General features: G+C 40.6%; 1 protein-coding gene across 7 annotated transcripts in view; it reads right to left on the bottom strand.

Moving 5' to 3' along the window:
* Positions 1-5,311, bottom strand: part of COMMD10 (COMM domain containing 10) — a 158,872-nt gene extending 153,561 nt beyond the window's left edge. For all 7 annotated transcript variants that reach the window (XM_074952998.1, XM_074953000.1, XM_074953001.1 and 4 more), the window contains exons 1-3: positions 5,179-5,311; positions 4,432-4,522; positions 1,848-1,958 (exon numbers count right to left, since the gene is read on the bottom strand). In XM_074952998.1, the coding sequence (XP_074809099.1) occupies positions 1,848-1,958; positions 4,432-4,522; positions 5,179-5,210 (234 nt within the window). In that variant the 5' untranslated portion in view covers positions 5,211-5,311. The remainder of the gene's footprint in view (positions 1-1,847; positions 1,959-4,431; positions 4,523-5,178) is intronic.
* Positions 5,312-14,503: the final 9,192 nt, after the last annotated feature.

The raw sequence follows: 14,503 nt of genomic DNA, 5'->3' as shown, positions 1-14,503 counted from the left end.
GCAAATTTTTACTCATAAAAGTAGTCCCACTTAAATGGGATAAAGACTGCTTACATAAGTACATAAGAACACAAGAATGGCCATACTGGGTCAGATCAAAGGTCCATCTAGCCCAGTATTCTGTCTTCTGACAGTGGCCAATGCCAAGTGGCAAAGAGGGAATGAACAGAACAGGTTATCATCAAGTGATCTGTTCCCTGTCACCTATTCCCAGCTTCTGGCAAACAGAGGCTAGGGACACCATCCCTGCCCATCCTGGCTAATAGCCATTGATGGATCTATCCTCCATGAACTTATCTAGTTCTTTTTTGAACCCTGTTATAGTCTTGGCCTTCACAACATCCTCTGGCAAGGAGTTCCACAGGTTCACTGTGCGTTGTATGAAAAAATACTGTATTTTGTTTGTTTTAAACCTGCTGCCTATTAATTTCATTTGGTGACCCCTAGTTCTTGTGTTATGAGAAGTAGTAAACACCACTTCCTTATTTACTTTCTCCACACCAGTCATGATTTTATAGACCTCTATCATATCTCCCATTAGTCGTCTCTTTTCCAAAGTCCCAGTCTTTTTAATCTCTCCTCATACAGAAGCTGTACCATACCCCAATGATTTTTGTTGCCTTTTCTGAACCTTTTCCAATTCCAAGTGACTTATTTCTATTTAGTTTATCAATTTGTTCCAAAACCTCCTCTAATGACACCTGAATATGGGACAGCTCCTCAGATTTTTCACCTAAAAAGAATGGTTCAGGTTTGGGAATCTCCCTCACATCCTCAGCTGTGAAGACCGATGCAAAGAATTCATTTAGTTTCTCCACAATGGCCTTATCATCCTTGAGTGCTCCTTTAGCATCTGGATCATCCAGTGGCCCCACTGGTTGTTTAACAGGCTTCTTACTTCTGATGTACGTAAAAAAATGTTTGCTATTACTTTTTGAGTCCTTGGCTAGCTAGTCTTAAAATTCTTTTTTGGTCTTCCTAATTATATTTTTACACTTCATTTGCCAGAGTTTATGCTCCTTTCTATTTTCCTCATTTGGATTTAACTTCTACTTTTTAAGTAGAGGCTTACATGATTGATATCTTAAATAATAAAGCTATTGCTTTGTATTACTTTGTACAATATTATGAAATATTTATCTAAATCATCATCAGGGAGGAAATGTTTCTCACAGTTTTGCAAGTGTTGTTGTTTAAATATCGTATGCACCATTTTAAAGTACGTCAATGTATTTAGTGGCTTAGATTTTTTGCCACCCACAACAGCAAATGTTGCTGGTGCCGCCACAAGCAGCTGAGTTTCCCCAAAAAAAAAAATAAAATAAAATAAAATTAAAAAAAAAATAGCTCGAAGTGATGTGGCATGCCCCAGGAAGTTGGGGCCCAGGGCCCCTAAGGCTGGCTCTGGTACTTAATGCCAGATTCTGATACTCTTGATACATAGCACCTTACTCCATGAGTTCTCCCATTGACTTCAACAGAAACGGGTTTGTATCTGTGAAGTTTGATTCTGCTCAGTGTGAGAGAGGAGATCACAAGCTGGTGCTCAGAGACATTTAGATAAGCACAGGATACAGACTGAGGGCAAGCTTCTACCCCCCTTTACTCACATTAAGTAGAACCTTGCTCCTCAAGTACAACCCTGACCTCAATGAGACTACTTGCCAAGTAAGATACTATGGAACATTAGTAAAGGAGGTAGACTCAAACCTTGAACAAATAAATAGCATGACTGTGATATTTGTTTTCAGGAAGTGTCTATTTTAACTTGCTCTGTATAATAATTTTTCTACCAAACAAGCATTATGTTTCAAATATTTAACAATTCATACTGATAAAAATGGTACCTGTTCCAAAATAAATGATATAGTTTCAAGGACTAAATGAAGATCTTGCTTCTCCACTGAAAACGCAGCTTGAAGTTTTTCTTCCTCCTCTTCACTGAAACTGCTCTCAGCCTGAAGTACAAAAATGGGTTTATTCCTGGTATTCCATCTGCCATCCAGAACTCGTTATCCAGAAGGCAAGTTTAGTTAAAACATTAAAGAGTCAGGGGTTTTGTTTGTTTGTTTTTAAACGGGAGAGGAAAAAGAAACGTTGTCAGAGGAAAAAATATATCAGGATACCAAGGGCCTGACCAAAACCCCACTGACTTCAGTGAGCCTCTCCATTGCTTTTAATGGCCTTAAGATCAGGCCTTTATGAAATATGCATACAAGTGCACACTTCTCTCTGTATATAAAAAACATGTTTGAAATTACTATGTAAAAAACTCATCTTTTGACCACATTTGATAATATGCATTATGTGGAAAAAGTTACATATTTATACTTGACAATACAAACCAGTGACAACAGTGTAATGCACACCAGCTGGACTAGAAATAAAAGCACCAAAGAGAAGGCAAAGTTGTAGTGCATATGTATATATGCTTCTCTTGGTTTACTATTGACATTCCTCTGGTCTGAACACAGTCTATTTTCTTCTAAAAGACACAATAATAAAAGTCTATTTGGGGAAATTTAGAAAACCACATACAAAAAGTCAAAAATCTACAACATGTCGTATTAAAAGATCATTGAATGGAAAATCTTACGGAACTAATGTACTGAATGTTTAAGCATAATGCAAATATTGTCATCTTTTAAAACAAAATATTCTATGTTCCAGACTTCAAACAACACAGTCAGGTCAATTAGCAATGCTGTAAGTGCACAGCTACTCAAAACAAGCAATTGGGCTGTCAGACCAAAGATGATGTAATTACAAGGAGACCTAGACGGTCAAAATATTTGAAACTCTAACAAGAATGCAAAAATGAAATTGTTAGTTTAATCTTTGTATGTAGTGTTGTTGTAGCCACACTGGTCCCAGGATATTATAGAGACAAGGTGGGTGAGATAATACCTTGCATTGGACCAACTTCTGTCGGTGAGATAGACAAGCTTTCAAGTTTACACAGAACTCTTCTTCAGTCCTGAACAAGAGCTCTGTGTAAGCTTTTCTCTGTTTAATTTTTAGCTTTTAGAAGGAAATATGCAACTTTAAGTATCTTTGCTAATACAAGGAAGTTTATTTAAAATTTCCACCAATTCCATGCTCCCTACAGTTAGATAACTCATGGCTCATGAAACTGGTAATATAATACAAAGTCTTCAACCCAACTCAGTCATTCAAATCCAGTGCAGAACAATAGTCACCAAAAATTATTATGCTATATAATGGTCATTTAGTAGTTTAGGTGACATTAAGTTAATGGCTCTTTCCACCTGCTAGTGGGCAAATATCTTCATTCATTCATAAATAAATCACAGTTACTATTACCAGACCCTTGTTAGTAATTTCAGCAGAAAAATCAATAATTGAATCAAAGCAATGAAACAACCCTCACATTCCTGGTCCCACTAGAGCACAGTTGGAACAATAAAGGTAAATTTGTATTTTTTTTTTCAGCCACGCTGTACCTGTCCTGTGTCTAGACTTCAATTTCCAATGCTATCAATTTGGCACCTTCTATCATTCTAAATTCTTTTTAAAAAATAAATACAAGTTCGCATCTATCGAACACTGATACAATGACTACGGGAAGTTGGAAACAAATGAACAAATATGTACCCATGCCTCTGGAGGGCAAGACCAAGTTTCCGTTACTATTGTTCTCACTATTATATATTGTGCTTTTCTGTTCTCTTACAACAAAAAATTAATAAAAGACTTGCATCTAATCTAATTAATCTAGCTACTAGTCTTCATTTTCCATTGTATATAGGGCACAAATGCAGATTGTGCATAGGCTTGATTCTATTCAATCTGACCCATCTAGATTCATCCATTCCTAGCATGCACACAGAGGCACATTTTTTGACTAAATATTGTACAAAACCTAACTTAGGATCAAGAGAAATATTTCATAAAGCCAAAAGAAAACTTCCAGCAAAAACAGTGTTTGTTTAGATTTAAACATTTCCTCTAGCTTTCCACTGGAGCACTTTTCTGTTTCATTGGTGCCAGAAAGTCAACCTAACATCAGACATAAACAAAAGTGATTACTACTGACTGTTCATTCTATTTTCATTGCCCAAACTGCAAGAAATGAAATACGGGCAACTAGCATAAATTATTTATGGTGAATTAATTAATTATAGGTTTTATTCTCACTTTTAACTCCACAAGGGTATAAGAGGGGAGAGCCAGCTCCATCCTTCCTTACTATTTGCCACTCAGAACAAGAAGGGTGTACTTTTTCTGTAATTTGAAATAATGTGTATGTTAAACATGCAAGACAAAACCTAAAGATTTAAGAAAACAGTATCTTATGACAGGATTTTAAAAAGCATAAAATACACAGTAACTGGTATGACATATTCATTATAGAGTTTAAAAATGTATTAAAAGGTGAGAGCTAAGGAGTTATTGTCATACTATACAAACCTTTAGATGAAGCTTTTGAAGGATGCGGGAGAGCAATCGAGGAAATTTGCCTGTGTCTATCATGTTAATGAGCAACACTGCTTTTTTTATGCTAAATTAAATGAAAGAGATCAGGTAAGTTTCCTAACATAAACATATTGCCTTTAAACAATGTAGTGCAAATATTTTTGTTTTCCAGTGTTTCACAAACCAAGCACACTAGCGCTACTGGCTTCTAATGTAAATGTTTGATACTTTAAACACAAATTATAAAAATTATAAAAATTCAAGGTGAGAGTAAGGATGAAAATAGAAATAGTCCCACCCTCCAATTAAACCAAGCGGAGCTGACACGCTGGGTGCCTCAGCCCAGCCCACTGTATCATACTGATATGGTCACACTGCCCCATTAGTGGGGAAACCCACATGCTAGAAACCTCCAGAGGCGCAGTACTGACCCACTGGGGACACAGGCCCAGTGCCCCCGGCGCGCTGCGGAGTTGGGGGGTGGGGTCCCAGCCCGGGTGCCCCCGGCGCGCTGCGGAGTTGGGGGGTGGGGGGTGGGGTCCCAGCCCGGGTGCCCCCGGCGCGCTGCGGAGTTGGGGGGTGGGGTCCCAGCCCGGGTGCCCCCGGCGCGCTGCGGAGTTGGGGGGTGGGGTCCCAGCCCGGGTGCCAGGCTGGGGCGAGCCAGTGACGCAGGCGCTCCCGGCTCCACCCTCCCCGCCGGGCCTGGGCTCCGCAGGCGCCGCTCTGCCGGGCGGTCAGTACCTGCCGCTCTCGGGGATGATGGGCGCTGCCATCCTGGCCGCCGCTGCCTGGTTCCGCCGCCAGCTCCAGGCAAGAGGGGGGGTAGGCGGGGCGGACGGGAGCCCGGCAGGCTCAGCCGGCCCCGCCCCCAGTGCCGGGCGGTGCTATGGGCGGCCCTTGCTGGCCGGCCCCCTCGCTCGCTGCCCGGCGGCCTCACCTGTCCGCCACTAGGGGCGCTGGGCCTGGCGGCGGTTTCTCCAGGCTGCCGGCTCTCGGGGGGAAGCGCGGGAGCGAGTGGGCACGGAGCAGGGCCCTCGCCCAGCCCAGCCTCGCCCGAGCGTGGGGAGAACGGGGCCTGCAGCGAGTTTGCCCGCCCAGGGGCCCGCGCTGGGGTCTCCTCCTCCAACAGGCGCGTCTGGGAGCTCAGCGTCCTGCGCGCGTGGTGGGTGCTGGATTTCGGAGTCCGCACCGAAACCTGGTAGTCCGGCGTCGCAGAGCCAGTGCGAAGTGTGAGGTAACAGCTGTTACAGAACCTGAGAGCGGAAGGAACCGACCCAGGAGGTTTAAAAATCCGACGGAAATCTGGTATTTGTACAGCTCCACGCTGTTCTCAAGTCTTGACACCAGCCCCGCCAGTGAAGGGGAAACTGAGTATCAACCAGAGGGAAATTGACTCCAGAGGTTTTCATTGTCCAGTCTGGGGGAAATGAAAACACAGCCCTACATTTTAAAAGGCAATTGCATTCTAAAAATTCTTTACATTGATATCATCTAAGGCCTTGTTTAGATTAGGATTTAAAGGTGTGTTGCTAGAACATGTTAGTTGACAGGTTCTAATTAAACACACTTGAAAGGCTAGACCCCCTCTTGACTTTATCTCAACCAGCTTCATGTTCAGCACACGCTATCTTGTCTATGCTTAACTTTTCAAATGCGTTAAACTAAAACATTTTAACACACCTTTTTATTCTAGTCTAGATACAATCAAATTCACTACCCCCATGTGGGTGTGAGGAAGTGTCTGAGTCGTCATACTTAATTTTTTTTTAAGTGCTCTCTAGAAGGCAGCTTTGAGGACATAAGAAGAGCGAAAGAGAAGATCATTCTCTTCTCCTTTGGTAACAACAATCCTGTCCCAACTTCATCTCTTCACTGTTCACATCTGAACCATGCTCAACTCTTGAAATTTGAGGCTGGTGTGGAACTTTCTGTATGATGGCTGCTCAGGGCCTCCAAGTCCCATTGATCACACCAGTTCCACACCATTTTCAGACAGCACCTTTCTCCAGAGCTCAAGGCAGTAGGGAGATCAGCGTCAATGAATCTAGTACTTTCCACCCTACGATCTCCATTGCATCACCTCACCCAGCACCCCTCCCAACAGGAGCAATTTCAACACCTTTCATTAGCAACAAGCCCTGTAGCACTGCTTAACACAGGGGAGGGCAAACTATGGCCCGTGGGCTGGATCTGTCCCGTTGGGGCTTACAATCCAACCCGCGGGATTGGTGGCGCAGGGCTAAGGCAGGCTCCCTGGCCCCACATCACTCCCAGAAGTGGCCAGCACCATATCCCTAAGGCCCCTGGGGGGGGGGGGGGGGCAGAGGGTCCCATGCACAGACCTCTCCTGCAGGCACCACCCACTTCAGCTCCCATTGGCCGGGAAGAAGCACCATGGCCAATGGGAGATTCGGCAGTGGTACCCACAGGTGAGGGCAGCGTGCAGCAGAGCTGCCTGCCCCACCCCACCGAGCCACTGCCGGACATGCTGGCCACTTCCAGGAGGAGCACAGGGCCAGGGCAGCAGGGAGCCTGCTTTAGCCCTGCTGCCACCCTGGAGCCTGCCCCCTGCACCCCAAACCCTAACCCCCTGCCCTGAGCCCCCTCCTGCACCCCAACCCCTTGCCCTGAGTCCCTTCCTGCACACCACACCCCCTCCCACACCCCTTGCCTTAGCCCTACATTCATGGCCCTGCATACAATTTCCCCACCCCTGACCTAACTACCATTTTACCCCCCACCCAGAAGCATCCATGCAACCATTGAAGCAATACTTCCCAACACACTAGCACTAAATGGATGTATTTTTATTTTAGATTTATAAAATAGGCATTTGTAAAGCCTGGGTGCATTTATTATAATAAAAAAATGAAAAAGCTGGAAAGAACAGTTAAATGTGGTTGAAAGGTTTGTGAGATATTACCAGAAAGGACTTGCCAGCAGATTGCTGAGACAGTGATTTCAGAAAGAAGACTGAAGTTGTTTGGATATGCTGTATGGATGTCAAGAAACTGTACTACTAGACAAGCCCCTGATTGGACGCCCCTTGTGGGAGGCAGAAAAGAGGAGGACAACACATGACACATAAGAAAACAATTGAGAAAGATACTGCTGTCATGGAAACAGACTATAACAGAGCAAAGAACATTGCATTAGACAAATGGAGGTGGAAAGCCTGGGTTGCCTTGTGTCAGAAGGCACAAGAGCATCTAATATATAATAACAAAGGATTATGGAACGGGAGTCATGGCAAGAAACCATGGCAGGTGCTGGAATCAGATGGAGAGAGGTTGAGAATCCTTGATCGAAGGAATTATTAATAATGTATGTAAAGAAACGTGTTAAACATATAGAGTGAAATCCTAGTCATGTTGAAGTCAACAGGAATTTTGCCTTTGACTTCAGTGGGGCCAGGATTTTATCCATTATTTTTTAAAGGATAGTGGTTATTTAAGTAAATCCTTTGTTCAGAACAGAATTCAGTATATACGGCACCCCAGAAAAAAAAGTCTGAGTAAAACCACTGACTTTACTCCAACAGAGGAATTGAATTCTAAAGTGGAGGTCTCCAGAGTGAGGGAATAACAGAATTCCCACCAAATATATTAGCAGGATTTAAATCCACAATCTCTTTTATGAAAGTCAACTATTTTTTCAAGCTATCCTATAAAAGATAAATACAAATGTTGCATTTATTTTTACACATTTTCATGCAACCACCAGAAGACATACAACCCATGAATAGAGTAAAAGCAAATTAAAGTTGGCCAAAAAGTTCAGATTTCACACTAGGGTAAAAGAATTTTAACAGTGTATAGCCTGATGCTTGGGAAGCTCTACATGCCTGGAGAATCTCTCAAAAATCAGCCCTTTAAAAGGACTAGGTAGACTGGAAATCAGATAATTTTTTTTAAAAAGGATTTCAATCTAGTTCAGGTATTGCATATGCCCCACAATCTCCCTGCCAGTTCTGGGTTTACAGTTATATTTTCCTATGTTTAAAATGTTTTTATCTCACCTACTACTGTATGAAAGACCAACAGAAATAACAAAGGAAACTGATTAGAAGGAGTAAGCGGTGAAACTGTACACAAAGGGCTGTCAAATGCACAAAGTAAAACTGAAAAGAGAAAAAAAATCTATTTTTTCCTCATGTCTTTCATTTATACTCATTTTAGGTGTTTCTTGTAAAATAATAGGTTAAAAAGTTCAGACATAAGTGGACTTTTTTAAATGTACAGTGTCCTTTGAATATGGGGTTGAAAAACATGATAAAAAATTGCACCCCTATTCAAGTGATTTATTCATGCAGTGTGATTAACAGATCTTTTCAAAACGGTTGAAAGGCATGTTCCACCATTTAATAGTATATCAATACCATAAATTGCCCAGCTTTGTTGCTCTAGACATACTGCTGTAGACCTTGAAGTGAATGGGCTATGGTGAGGTGCTTTAATCCATCTACAGAAATCTTTTGCAGGATCAGGGTCCTAGGCATTATGGCTGAGATTTTAGGGAATTTAGCTGAATTTAGCTAATGAACATTGGGCTTCTAAATCCCTTGAACAGCTTTTTAAATCTCAGTCTCCATGACCATCTATGCCTTCCCCTTCTCAGGTGTAGAATCATATATTCTGTTCTATTGTAGGCTGTGATGCACAAGTACCAATAGACCCTTAAATACTGTTTTCATATCATTTGCACAGAAATGTTTTACAGCCTGTTCTCATCACTCAACTTTTCAGTTAGGATTCATGCAGGAATTTCCTTTGTGATTTTTAATTTTTAAAATACTCCTACAGGAGACAGAGGAAATATGAATAACTAAAGAATGCTTTGAAAATGTCCATATTCATCCCTATTTCCAACTCCAAAGTATCTTTTGGATCTGCCCCTCCCACAATTTGTTCTTCTCATTGTCATTCTGTACTCCCTCACTCCTTCTCTTTTCCTACCCCCTCATTTATGTTTCATCACTTGCCCTCTTCTGGCATTTGTCCTTATTTCTGAAGCACGCTCTTGTATCCCTATCTTGAACACACTATGTGTCTCTATAGTTCCGAATGTACACCCATGAATTTATTGAACTACTTAAAAATTGTTTTCAGTATGCTGTTTGTACAATGCACCTGGCCCTAAAAGTTGACTGTGTAATCATCCTGCTACTAAATAAAAATAATGTTTCACATGAACTTTCTCTTACTGCAACTAATTATGTAGCAAATGGTTTATGCAAAAGCATCTAGCAAACTATAAAGTTGTGAAGCAAGAGATGGGACTGAAAATAACTACTAGGATTACTATGTTGTTATGGAACACATCCAGCCTTATATATTTGGAGTTCAAAATCTAACTGAAAAAAAACCCCTCTAGTAAAATACATCTTAAATATATCCTCATTTTGGCTGTGTACATCATAAACAAGCATTGCCATTGTTGGTTTCTGTTGATGAAGTATATATTATGTATATTTTTATGGGCTAGATTCTACTACCCTTATGCTGAGTTATACCCTTCTCTTTGAATAATTCCAGTCAACTCAATGAGACTACTTACAGAGTAAGATACTACGCACTCAACATGTACAAGGGTGCTAGAACGTGGCCTTATGTAAATAATCACTGTGGATTTCTAGGACTACGTTGTGCATCTTTTACTCATGCAGGTGCGCACTTACTCACATGAGTAGTCAGTGCTTCACAATGTACGGGTTACATAATCTAACTTCTATAATCAAGAGCAGTATCTGCAGACAATAATTTGTTCATAATGTGAACCTACATGTAAGACATGATCTTATGAGGGACCAAGGTCCATACACTCCCACTTGAATAGAAATGGAGGGAGCTCAGTACCATACAGGATCTGGCCCTAAGAGAACAATAAAATTACTGGTTTCAGAGTAGCAGCCGTGTTAGTCTGTATTCACAAAAAGAAAAGGAGTACTAGTGGCACCTTAGAGACTAACCAATTGATTTGAGCATAAGCTTTCGTGAGCTACAGCTCACTTCATTGGATGCGTTCAGTGGACAATACAGTGAGGAGATTTATATACACACAGAACATGAAAAAATGGGTGTTATCATACACACTGTAAGGAGAGTGATCACTTAAGATTGTAATGGATTTTTTACCTTCAGTCCTTTTGGTACGATGTCCATCTGTTTGCATTTGGAAAGGAAGATGATGTCTGTCTGTATCTGTACGAGTTTTTTCATGAAGTTGATAGATTTCCACTCCATAGGCACTGCATTTAGCGGTATGGAGTGGAAATCTATCAACTTCATGAAAAAACTCATACAGATACAGACAGACATCATCTTCCTTTCCAAATGCAAACAGATGGACATCGTACCAAAAGGACTGAAGGTAAAAAATCCATTACAATCTTAAGTGATCACTCTCCTTACAGTGTGTATGATAACACCCATTTTTTCATGTTCTGTGTGTATATAAATCTCCTCACTGTATTTTCCATTGAACGCATCCGATGAAGTGAGCTGTAGCTCACGAAAGCTTATGCTCAAATCAATTGGTTAGTCTCTAAGGTGCCACTAGTACTCCTCTTTTTTTTTTTTTTTTAAATAAAATTACTTTTATGGATGGAAAGAAAGGGAAAAAGCCTTTGCATGTTTCATGCCAAGGTCAAAATCAGAGTTGATGAAGTGCCAGTATTACATTGTAACAAATGTACAAAGGGTGCTGTTAGTCCAAATTCCACACATCTGCTTTCCAAGTGGAATGAGATCAGATATGCTAAATGCTAAAGATTATGTCTAATGTGCCAAAGTGAGAATCTACAGACTAAGCATTGTCTTTGTTACAAGATAAGAAATTCAACAGAACTAGGATATTATGATTCTGATGAAACTATTTATCTGGGGAATGTCTCAAATTCTACTGGTTTGGGGCTAGAGTCCTTAATCTGGTTTGGAAATAGTGCTTGAGCTCAGTTTTGCTTTGTTAGAGGGTGTTAAAGGGATCAAGAGAGTTGCCTGAAAAAGGCTTCAAAGCAATTTTTTTTTACTGCAGAGTCTGGTGAACATTAACTATAGAGTTCGTTCCTCAGCAGATGCTGACGTGTATAAGTTCAATAACAGGCGGATTAATTTTCCTCTAAATGATGGAGTGGATCTGACTGGCTTCTAGCCAATACACAGAAGTTTATTTTAAACCAGAAGGAATGGGTTAGTGGTCTAAGCATAGGATTGAAATACCTAGACTCTCTGGAGCCACAGATTTGAATTCTCTCAAAGCCGACAATCCTTCATCCTTCTTAAGCACTATAAATAAATTAAGTACCATATAATTTACTGGGTGAGGATCTTTTGGACAAGACTGTAAAATTAGGCTCCATGTGGACAAGATCATATGACACTTTTCATATAAATAGGGGGGTCTCCATCACCTGCTGTTTTACAGAATGCCATAGACCATTTGGCTGCTACCCTCCACTCCAGAGGTACTGGTGTATGTACAAACTGTAATTTAAAGTACTTTTGGATCCTTTGGGTGGAAGGAATTACCTAAATAATAATACTAAGCTCCAATAAATAACTTTTTACCCAGAGATCTCAAAGTGTTTAACAAAGAAAGATAAATATGAATAGCTCAATTTTATAGATGGGAAAACTGAAGCACAGAGAGGTGAAGAGACTTGCCCAAGGTCATATAGTGTGTCAGTGGTGTTTTTACATGAGCTATAATGTGCCAGATCTTCAGCTGGTGTAAGTCATAGCTCCACTGATTATAGTGGAGTTACAATGATCTATGCTACAGATCTGGACATGTGATTAAATAGCAGTTATCTTCCATTGCTAACTATCCTCTACTAAATCTGATGGAGTATGATGAAAATATGCAGCTGAGACCCAAACAGAAACTGAATCACACAGTGGCTCTATTTTATTCTCCCAGTTGTCAAGAACATAAAGGGTAGAATTTGCTTAGCTGGTCTTTGTGGTCATATAGAGTCTAGACAACACAATGACCAAGCAAATGAGAATTTAGGGGAGAAAAGTCTGTGATGTGGCTGAAAAAATTCAGGAACCAAGAGTTTGCTAGTTCAGACACATGCAGTGGACGAATGAAGAGGACCTGATGAAGACAGCATGGCAGGAAGGGATGGTAGTAAGGAGAACCTACGGAAAGCCAAGGAAGCAATGGACGGCTGGGAAGCAATGGACAGCTGGTTGGATTGCATCAAAAAAGATGGTAAGCAGAAGGACCTTAGTACTGTCTCAGACAGACAAAGATGGTGGATGCTTGCATGATGACCCAACCGCAGGTGATGGGATAAGAAGATTGTGTGATGGTATCTTATCTTAATCAGTCTATATTTTTAATGTATCTGGGTTTTCATCTTATTTTAGCCGTAGCGAGAACTCTGAGACACTAGAACTGTCAGAAAAGAAGCTGTGTGTGTATGGAATAGATATGCTAAGTATAATGACCCTGTTTAACTTCTATAATTTGAAGTGTGTCAGTGAAAGAGAGAGACAGAAAGTGTGTATGTGTGGACAGACCTTGTGGGGTGGTCCAGAGGTCTCCTCCCCCCTGTATTTTTTTTAATTAGCCTTCTAGAACAAAGTTATTCCAAAGAGCAAAATATTTGCTCTTTAAAAGTATTTTTATAAGGCAAAAAATGATTTTGTACTATTATGAGAGGGGGTGGTTTTGTAGGAGGCAGGAAAATCATCCAAACCTTCCCTTTAAGTTGCTGGCAGATTTTAACTAAAGATCACCTGCAAGTCCCCTCTAACATAGTACTGAATATTTGACATTTAACTACACAAAGCCCAATAGGCAAGTGCCTAGGTTTTGTTTCACTTTTGTTACTACTTGTTTCTTACCTGTCACTGAGTTTCATTATCAATAAATAATATATGCTTGACATTGTGTGGTTTTGTTTTCTACAGCTGCGCTTATGTGAATTAAACTTGTGCACTGACTGCTGCTCATTCTGCATACAGGAAACAGTAGAGGGAACATTGTTTGGAAACAGGAAGAACCATCTTCAAATTGTGTCGTAGTTCCCTGTGTACCATGATATTATTTTTATTGCCCTTTTCCTCCCTCCCCCTTCCTTTTTATTTCTTACAACCGCTTGTTGCATATTCAGATTAGACTGCAGCTCTTCAGAGCAGGAGCTGTCTTTCACTCAGTGTTTGTATATGCCCAGCAGAATGGAGTCAAAAGCCATTTTAGGATTTCAAAGTGCTACTAGAAGACAAATAATGGGCCTGTAAATGGATTTCTTTGTAGATTTACATTATTCTGGTTTTTAATCACTTGCTTCAGGGATTTATTTATGAAGGTTAATCTGTGTCTAGCTGAATCTGTCCAAGAGAATGTTTATTTTCTTCCATGGCTTTGGGGCAGCACTGCCATGTAGACTACCCCAGGGCTGAAAATCCCAGGTTTCCAGGGTCCCCCGCTCAGGGGCAACCCAGCCACAGGGACTAATAGCAGCAGTGAAACTACCATAAATCACGTCAATTAGGGCTGTCAAGTGATTTAAAAAATTAATCGTGATTAATCACACAATTAATTGCACCGTTAAACAATAATAAATGGTATTCTATTTAAATATTTTAGGTGTTTTCTACATTTTCAAATATATTGATTTCATTACAACACAAAATGCAAAGTGTACAGTGCTCACTTTATATTTATTTTTATTACAAGTATTTTCACTGTAAAAAAACAAAAGAAATAATATTTTTCAGTTCACCTAATTCAAGTGCTGTAGTGCAATCTTTTTATTCTACATTTGTAAATTCAATTTCATGATAATGTACAAAAAATATTGCATTCAAAAATAAAATAATGTAAAATTTTAGAGCCTGTTGTTCTGCTATACAAAGCACACGGGATCTTTATGGGGGGAAGGCAGCACGCTGCATTTATTGAGAATACAACAGTTAGCATATGCTTTTCAGTCACACACACATACACATCACGCACACAGTCCTGCCAGTTGATGCTTTTATAGTTCCCAGTCTGTTGTAGCGCGAGTCAATCTAATGGCCAGTTAGATTGAACACAAATTAGGAGCTGGGCTCTG

Source organism: Natator depressus, chromosome 5 (assembly GCF_965152275.1).
Source record: "Natator depressus isolate rNatDep1 chromosome 5, rNatDep2.hap1, whole genome shotgun sequence".
Lineage (NCBI taxonomy): Eukaryota > Metazoa > Chordata > Testudines > Cheloniidae > Natator > Natator depressus.
This window is presented reverse-complemented; position numbering and strand designations above follow the sequence as displayed.